Source organism: Plodia interpunctella, chromosome 2, assembly GCF_027563975.2.
Source record: "Plodia interpunctella isolate USDA-ARS_2022_Savannah chromosome 2, ilPloInte3.2, whole genome shotgun sequence".
Classification (NCBI taxonomy): Eukaryota; Metazoa; Arthropoda; class Insecta; order Lepidoptera; family Pyralidae; genus Plodia; species Plodia interpunctella.
In genome coordinates this window covers 8,658,795-8,668,362 of record NC_071295.1, presented here as the reverse complement: position 1 = coordinate 8,668,362, position 9,568 = coordinate 8,658,795, and the positions used below count along the sequence as shown (strand labels likewise).

The 9,568-nt window shown below is 34.2% G+C and overlaps 1 protein-coding gene across 1 annotated transcript; it reads right to left on the bottom strand.

Annotated features, from left to right (window-relative positions):
• Window positions 1–2,341: 2,341 nt before the first annotated feature.
• LOC128679662 (uncharacterized protein) lies at window positions 2,342–5,331 on the bottom strand. The gene is made up of 2 exons (XM_053762052.1): window positions 5,104–5,331; window positions 2,342–2,956 (listed from the first exon to the last, which is right to left on the bottom strand). Exons 1-2 carry the CDS (start codon window positions 5,145–5,147, stop codon window positions 2,494–2,496), a joined length of 507 nt encoding a protein of 168 aa, XP_053618027.1. The 5' UTR covers window positions 5,148–5,331; the 3' UTR covers window positions 2,342–2,493.
• Window positions 5,332–9,568: the final 4,237 nt, after the last annotated feature.

The window sequence follows — 9,568 nt, the reverse complement described above, 5'->3', positions numbered from 1 at the left end:
CTTCAGTAAGAATACCAAAACGCAGATACAAAAGGAGGTTGATTATGACTTAATAAATACTTCACCACCACCACAATATAGGTACTTACTTATTTTGGGGTAAATGAAATTAAAACTTGAATTTCTTGTTTGGTAACGCGGTTGATATTGAAACCTTGAGCTGAATAAATGTACCTACTTCGCTCTGTTTCGAAGCTGCTGTGAACAAATTCTGTGGTCTCGAAGTTTTCAAAAGACAGTCACTTGTCAATCTTGTCATCGAAGAGATACGGTGGAAGCACAGACTAAGTAAGTGTAGGTGTTTTTGTTTTTTTTTCCGGAACGTGAGCTAAATCTAGCGTTGTAGATTTTTGTGAAAGCTAATCTTACTTAGGTCATCACAAAAATAGATACTTTTGTGATGACCTAAGCAAGATTAGCTGGTTGTTAACTAAGTAACTAACTAAGCTAAGTAATTAACTAGTTTAAAAGTAACAGAAATTGGTTTTTCTAATGAATTTGTGTTGCTAATAGCTATTAACCTATGATGTGTATAACAAAATATTTTGTTGTGAATTTCGGATTAGTTATCATTGCTCAATGTTGGGCCAGGGTCGCTTTAGCCGACCTCAAGTTGGAAGCCTAGCCTTAAGTTGGAAGTAGGAACCGAAACTCGTTTAGAATTTTTGTATCGGACATGCTTAACCTTAACCTTCGACAACTGATGACTGAAAGCAGTAGCAGTGTTACAAGACTGGTGGAAGTTTCAATTTGGTGGAAGAACGCAATCATAGCGTTACTACATCATATCTAATTAAATCAGAAGTACATAGTGTGATCAAGTTGAAATACTGCGGGAACAAACGCCGCATATGGAATATCTCATAAATTTAGAAAGGCGCTCGTATACCTAGATTATCGTCTAGAGTCTAGACTAGCCAAACCTGGATGTAGACGTTATTCGTAGCAAGCTGTTGCTTGTTGTAAGCAGAGAGTATATACCATAGGTAGATACCTAGTAGGTAGGAGTAAGTATTGGCCTGCTAAATATAAATAATTATTTACACATGGACCCTGAAACTATAATGCTTCTTGGAAAATTATGTTAAAATAATAGCTTACGACCTTGCAATTTTCTTCCTATTTTAAATCACGACGATCTAACTTGATTGGTATGCAAGAAAGACGACCATTTTAATAGGTTTACTCCATTAATAGTTAATCACGTTTCATAAATGTAGCTCACGTGAGTGAAATGGCCTATGTTTATCGGAGCTTCCTTATAAATTCCATTCAATACTGTTTCATCATAAGATAATGAATCATAAGATAATGAACTGAAGATGGGTGAAATGGCCCATGTTTATAGGAGCTTCCTTATAAATTCCATTCAACACTGTTTCATCATAAGATAATGAACTGAAGATAGGCCCAATATTGAATAAACGAAGATTTCAAATACGTAGTGATTATACAATTAATTGTAATTACATATTTGTTGCAAAATCTACGAGTAAGTTGCAAAATAACCACCAACAAGGTACCTATTTTTTCATCTACGCGTGGAATAATCGAGATGTCGACATTTTGCTTTGGGAATAGTGGAACTAACGTGTGTGGAAGTGGAAATAATATTTCGATAGGTACTATAGATGAAGCAAAATAATCGACAGTATCGGTTCATCATCATATCCTTGTTCTAGACAAGACATTTATGGGAGAGGACATTTGCTGAAAGAAACTTAGACATTTTAATGTCTTCATTAAGTTTCTTTCAGCAAAACTAGCTTTCCTTGTTTTACTTTATTATAACATAAATTAAGCAGTAATTAAGTTCCATATTAAGATCCTTTTCTATAAGTCTTTGTTCTGATAGAGACCGAACCTAGGTAGGTGAGTACCTATATTGTCTATTGTCTCCCAATATAAGAATAGTAAAGGTAAAATAGGAAAAAGATTTAAAAATTATTTTCACTTAGAATTATTCACAATCATGTAATAAAAAATATCTTTATTGCACGCATAAGCCATAAATCAAACAGAGGTGAGTAACCTACAATAATTTCATTGTTCCAAATATGGACCAAGGGCGGACTTATCCGTAAGCATTTTTTTTTATATTCTAGGTAAATATTTCTCCGAATTCAAAAGATTTCAAGGGAGTTAATAGGTAACTACTTCTAGGTCTTGAAAATATTGTTATTTATAGACATGTACAGGAAAATAAACTAATTTTTTACTTCTCAGCATTAAAAAAAACTAGCACAATAATTTTTAAGCACGCACAAAATACATGGTATTTTCCTGCTCAAACTATCAGTATACAAATAAGGTGTCATGGAGCAGAAGAAAACTAAAGAAATAATGAAAATTAATTTTATTAAATAACCGCATTTAACTTACTGAAATTCCCATACACGACCAGCCCATTAGCCTATATTTACAACGGGCCGCTTAACCTATATGTACACGTGCGGGACAGACTTCAATGAATCACAGGAATACATGCTTATCCTACACCGGCGCACCGACCTCTTCTTGATACGACCTCGTTAGGTGCGCAGCGGCGGCGGTGAGCGCGCGGAGTGACCGCCTCAGTCCTCTCAGATGACGCCGGCACGCTGCGGCAGCACGGGCAGTCGACTCCCTCTCATCCTCGCCCTCGATCCCAGAATCACCCGCAGCACTTGACGCATCACTTTCTGTATCACTTATATCAGAAACCCTCCTGTTCCCACGCTCCACTTGCTCATCAGAATCACCAGCCCACAGCAACTCAGTCTTCAGGTCATTCAGCATAGCGAACATGCTGAATGGGTCATCGTCCCCCTCCTGGGGAAGGTTCATCAGGCGGCTGGGCACTAGCACAGTCTCGTCCATGGTGTTTACCATTTTGACAAATCTCTCCATGTCATTGAGGATGCTCTGTTTTGAAAACTCTGTGTTATCATTCCGAGCTATCTTGCGCAGTGTGTTCCTGTAACAAGCAAAATGCAAAACATTAATATTTATTATCATCAACACGATTAAATCAATATAACAAATGTCTTATCCAAGTTGCCTTTAATGTCTGACCAAGCATATACTCTATTACTTATCATAGGGACCATTTGTTTGGTTTTGATATCTATAAGGTACCTATGATTTTTCTGATGATTAATCTACATCACATTAACTTCATAATATTTTATGTTTAACAGGTATTATAGTAATATTAAAGGAAGCTAATTAAAAATAAAACTGACGGCAATCAGTGGCATACAAAATCAATGTAACATTTCATGGCAATATTACAAATATGTATTAAAATCCGCATCAAAGTTCATAGTAACCTTCTTCAAGGCTCTCTAAGTAAACATTATAATAATGAGATGTCAAGACGATTTACTAAATATTTTATTGAAATATTCTACTCTTACAAAAATGACACATTACAAAATTGATTATAGGTATGTCATTTACAATTCATTATCAATTATGAATTGTGGTACCTAGTATCTATTTGTTTATAATATAACATTTTTATTTCAATATCATAGTATAAATATCAATATCATGTCAATATTAGCGTGTATACATACCTACCTATACTATATTATTAACTTTATTTCAATGGCTAGACATGGATATCAATAGGTAACTGTTTGTTATGTTTTTGTAAATGAAGTGGCTGTAATTAAAGTGAATAAATGAATAGTAATTGTAAGTGAAGTGGATATAAACTTATTTTAGACATTATTTTTTTCAATTTCATATAAAACTGTTTCATTACAGGGTTTTACTTTTGACTTGACATTTACATTGGCAATGCTCTCAGCGGTCAAAGTTCAAAAACATTATAATCCCTGATTATGTGGTGATATTTACTTATTAGAGAATGGACAAACAGGAACGGTTGGTCAATATGTACTAGGACCATAGATTTTATTTGCGGCATGTCTAATTACTTTTATCACAGATAAAAGTAATTAGACATGCCACACAGAATTTGTTATACATTGTAAGGCCTGTTTCACTGAATAATATACATGCAATTAAAGATTGGATTACTAACTAGATCTAATTACCAAGTAGTTGAAGTTACCAAGTCCTAGAATGGAAAACATTTGACTAAATTTAAGTTATGATTTAGTTTAGTCTGCCCATGATAAATAAAAGCTAACCTATTACTAAGAAGCTTCAGTTTATCTGTTTCATAAATATCTGTCCAATAGTTTTGAAGTTCATTCATTACAACATTACAAAAACAAATAGGTACCTATTTTTTCTATATAATGTTTCATAATCAAATAAAATTATTTTTACCAAATTATTATACTGTTATTTTTCCAGTAGGTACCTATTACATTTTTAGCTTAAAGCCTTTTTTCTGGATATTATACTTAGTCTATAAGAAATTTTAAAATATACCTACATTATTATTTTATTGGTAGGTATTTTATGCAGATACCTACATGTTTGACAAAATATTTTAAGTAGACTATTAAAGGTACTAACATTATGTTAATTACATGTGATTAGAATAGTAGATATTTAAGTGCATAAAATTTGTATTTCAAATTACTAACTGGAATATAATGCATAATCTCAATATAAAAGCTTAATTGTGGATATTTTTCTTGGTATATGATATTGTCTTGTTTGACAGCTAGGATTAACATTCTTCAGTTTTTTTAATAATGAAAGAGCTCATTATACATACTTCTGTATAATAAATTATATTATGTAGTTATAAATGAAGTCACTGATCCTGAGACACGCCGTGTGCTTTGCGCAAGCCCAGAAATTCCCTGCGTAACCTCATGGCATGGTATATCAATGAATGAAGCCGAAAACCTATATAATTTTATAGTAGTGATTGAGATAACTTTCGATGTCAACGAGAGACTGTCCGAGACTATATTGTGAAAGGAGTTACACGTTTCACATAACACGACAACCACATTTTCCATAAGTATGGATTAGTGCTATAATGGTGTCATTACGCATACAACACGCCAACACACGCTGCAACACGATACTCAAGAATGCATCACGCACGCATCCATCACAGGGCCACAAGGGAGAGGGACACACTTGGTCAGAACATCCGATATTAGTAAATTGTAAGCCAACACTTCGTACCTGCTATTTTCTAATTTCGTCGATATGTCAGTATTGAAAGACATCTTCTCGTGCTATTTAATTGTTATAAATATCACTGAACACACAAACTATCCAAATTTTACTGATGTCACTGTAAAATTGACGCTTGTAACCAAGAAGGCTTACGAAATAACGCGAACTGACGACGCGAACACAAACGACCGTCCGCGACAACGAGATTTTGACGTTTGGGAAAAGAGGGGAGCGCTCGCTTTTTATATGACGCGATCATACGATGCGGGGAAGCGAACTTTGGTTTTTATCAGTACGATGTGGAATACACAGTAATTATTACACCTACAGTAATTATTACATTTTAATATAAAATTTCTTATATATATGTATCTGTTTTAAATAAAATAATCACTTAATTAAGTTACAAAAATAGATCAAAGTAAAGTATTTCTAACATCACTAGGCGCGTCCATACCATGTCACACCACATGCGATTGCTGTGATTGGTCAGCATAATAAATAGTATTTTTTCATTGGTCTGTTGAAAGTATTTTTAGCGCGGTCATTTTGAATACGCTTTGAGTGAACTTATTGTCTTCTTTTCTGTGGGGTTAGCAAACGGAACGTCGCTCTGGATCGAGTTTTGTGGAAAAATAAAGGAATGGGACAAATTTATATACTTTCGTTCGGATCTTAATTCTCTAATGCAAAAAAGTACCATAGTGGACCCTGGGCCCCAACGCTTAGCAGCGGTGGAAAAACCGAGAAAACGCTAAAATTGTCAAATACAACGTGCCTAGCTAGAATCGGTTTGCCTATCTATAGAACTAAATTGCCATGGAAGTAAATATATTTTTCAAAACTATACACGATACGTGTATAGTTTTGAAAAACCTATCTAGTTTTAACACCAAAGCATATCAAAGAATTGCCAGCCATCAGTCCCATTTTTTTTTTTCATTTTGTAGACCTGTGTTATTCATTGTGTCAGGCTTCATTCTGGGCGATCCATTAAAACACCACATGTTTCATAAAGAGGTTTCTGGTAGGAGTAGCTCACAGACCATTTAGCCGATGTAGCTAGCTAGGCTAGACCCTGGTGGACGCTATGAAATACTTTGGTATCGACATACGACAAATATTACGACTATTATCATTACTTAATATTATTACATTTATATTATTTTAAACCACATACCTACCAAATATTCATTCGTACTCGTACGTAATGCCGGCTATACATTATCGTGGAACAGTTCGCCGAACCAATAAAATACAAAATGGGTTCAAACACAAAGCGTTTTATTGTAATGTATTTTATCATAATTTTACATATATTTTTACAATTTAAAAATGCTGCTAACTAGCCTATTGTATGCAAAGTTACCTCATTGCCCCATTCCACTGTTTATTTATTTATTAAAAACATTCTTGAATCCATTGACAAATGCAGAATAAATTATGTCAATTAACATATTTGTTCAAATTAGCTACTTAGATAATTAAGTATATATTGTGTAATTAATTTACAGTAATTATAGAATTTTTTGGAGTCTTACCTGGCCGCATTGATTATTTTCAAGAAAAGTCTTGAATTAATTTACAATACTTGGACAATTCCAAAAGTATTCAAAGTACCTATTAATTAATTAATATTTCTATTATAGACCGGAACCACAATAGATCTGGTAGATCCAAACATTACTTAATGGGTAATTTAGTTATCGTATAACAAAAGTAATTTTTGTTGGTTCACTGAATGACGTATGTGGAGGGTAATTAAAGGCTATTTTTATTTTCAATCGGATCGTTGTTTTTCTAGTGATTCACTCAGTGTACTTTATTAGAAAAAAAATTAAATTAAAAGAGTGACTAGATATAGTTTAACGTGCATACCTATTCCTGTGCAGCACTTTTGCTGCATGGTTGTATGTGTAACGTATGCGTGTACAATACGATGCTGTGCACGTGTTGAATTAGTACTCGGTATGCACGGGCCTTTAAAATTGATTTATTTAGGTATGTGTTAATAAGTGGTACATAATGTACTAAGACTTCATTTATCAACTGTTGCTGGGATATGTAGTCGTCGCAACCGAATTCTGACAGATATGACAGTATATTACTACACATCTCAGTGTAATGTGTGTGTATTTTTCGTTTTCCAATCGTGTTTATTTACATGTTGATCAAAATATACTGCAAGTGTTGTCGAACGACACGTCATGGATTCTCCCAACTCGTGAAACCGACGACAAACGATGTAATATTTGTATCAAACGGACATCCATTTAGCATAAAATTTACGTCAACCAACACCTTGTTTAGTTTACCTATTTCCTACGCAATAACTTTGTTTGTCAACTGTTTTTTTCGGGTTGTGATCAACTTATTGATGGATTTGTGTAAATCTCGGAACAAAATAATTTTTGTAATCTAATGCTGCCTATAGATACACTATCGCCAAACTCAGATGAATTGTTCCGCGACAATGTAAAGCCGCCATAAGGTGTAACTAAGATTAGAATTTGATCTGCGCCCCTGAACTGGAAAATACGTACCTTTACGTATAATTCAACGAACGGACTACGGACCCCGTGGTTGGTAAAAAAAAAAACAAAAACTACATGCAATGCGCATGAAATGTAAAAAATCGATGAAAAAGTGAAGTAAAGTTTTTAGCATCATTTTCATAATGTCTCTTAATATGAAAAAAATAACAACGAAAAATACCTATAAGTTTAAGTTTCTGTCTAGGGTTCAATATCGAAAAAGGAAAAAAATCCTAACGCGATGTCGTGTTCCTTATTTCTATATATTTCTTTTATTTTTGACTCATAAAATTGATTACATACGATTACATATTTTCAACATTCATAAATACTAAGCTATACATATAAGTAGCATCCCAAAATTCGCATGAAGGGAATTCACGGAAAAAAAGAAAAGTCATAAAAGAAACTCTGGAGGAACCCACAACCGCGTCGACAACACCAAATTAAAATTATACATTTTTTGCATGTCATAGGGGAAAAAAAATCACGCAAAAAGCGAATAGGTACATACAATGTTCTCTTTATAATTTTCGCTCGCAGTTAAAAAATATTTAGAGCTCCTGGTTTCGTTGCTATGAAGCCCAAAGCAAAATTTGTCTGATGCAAGATCGTCATTATATTTTTGTTTTGTTGTATTGGTCCATGATGAAATAATATCCGTTGCTAGGCTTAGGTCACTTAACATTATTTCTGTCAACATCTGTCATTGATAGTTAAAATAAAGCATAATATTGTTATCAATCACGGCACGTTGTCGTGCAAAACACACCCACTTTTAACAATATTGCATTTATGGTATAGGTTATCTGTAAAGAAGATAAATAAACAGTCGCCATGTCTAGATATTGTTCAAAAGTTTAAATATGGTCGCCAATCTTCAATGAGGAGCGGCATTGTAAGAAGAAGAAGTGCACTAGGTTCCTCCTAATATTGTCACCAAGTTACCGCTACTAGGATTTATCCGTTCATTCGGATAAGAGTTGATTCCTACTTGTGAATAGGTAGGTACCTAGTTATCATTTATCTATTACCAGTTAACATTTAGTATACTTACTTACTGCTAGTAGAAATGTTCCTACTTATTTTGCAATTATATCCCATTTATTAAATCCGTCATAGATTATATAATACCCAAGTGGAGACACACCCTCGTGTGGCCATGTTTAGGAATGCTGCCGGGTTCATCTATTGTTATAGCAGGTACCAAAGTTTTTTTTAACAAGCCAACTATACAGGTCGGTGACCATGCGGTGATTTGTTTTTATCAAAATGAAATTTAGTGTAGTTTCAAATTGTACTTATTTATTTTATGTTATTAGAAGTATCTACTTATAGTGTAGGTAGTGGGAAAATGAGATTCTGGGGAAACCAATCTGAGCGTATCTTAATTGTATTGTGTATGGTTTCATGATTATCATTCGTATGTCGTATACCTACCTATTTACATTGTAGCAAATTGCACTGCCAGCTCCTCACTGTCGCTGAACTCAGAGACATGGCGACGCGAATGCGTGAACATTGCGTCATTTGTATGAGAGCTTTTACTTACCGCAATGAAAAACCAACAATGTATACCGAATCCGCCAAGGTTTGGCAAATAATTTGACGACAGTGTGGAGCCGGCATACCACTTAATGTCGGCTCCACACTATCACGGATCAATTCGCCGAACTAAAAGCACTCATACTAAGGAATGTTGGCATCACATAAAATATAATAAAAAATAAAAACTAGCAATGTATACCGAATGCGCCATAGATCGACGAACTGTACCACGAATGTATAGCCGCCATTTTGAAGGTCTCAGTAGCGGCATCTATTAGCGATTTCTCGGTATTTAGGTAAGGTGTCGCCGGGAGAATGCTAATGTTATGTGATGTTATTTTATTATGTACAACTAGATGGCAGTGATGTCGTATGTTATCAATTCCATA

Bases quoted from the DNA above. Each gene is read 5' to 3' on its own strand.
- LOC128679662 (XM_053762052.1), bottom strand. From the start codon at position 5,147: ATGTCTTTCAATACTGACATATCGACGAAATTAGAAAATAGCAG. The intron at 2,957-5,103 runs GTACGAAGTGTT...TGCTTGTTACAG, and splicing joins ACGAAATTAGAAAATAGCAG to GAACACACTGCGCAAGATAG.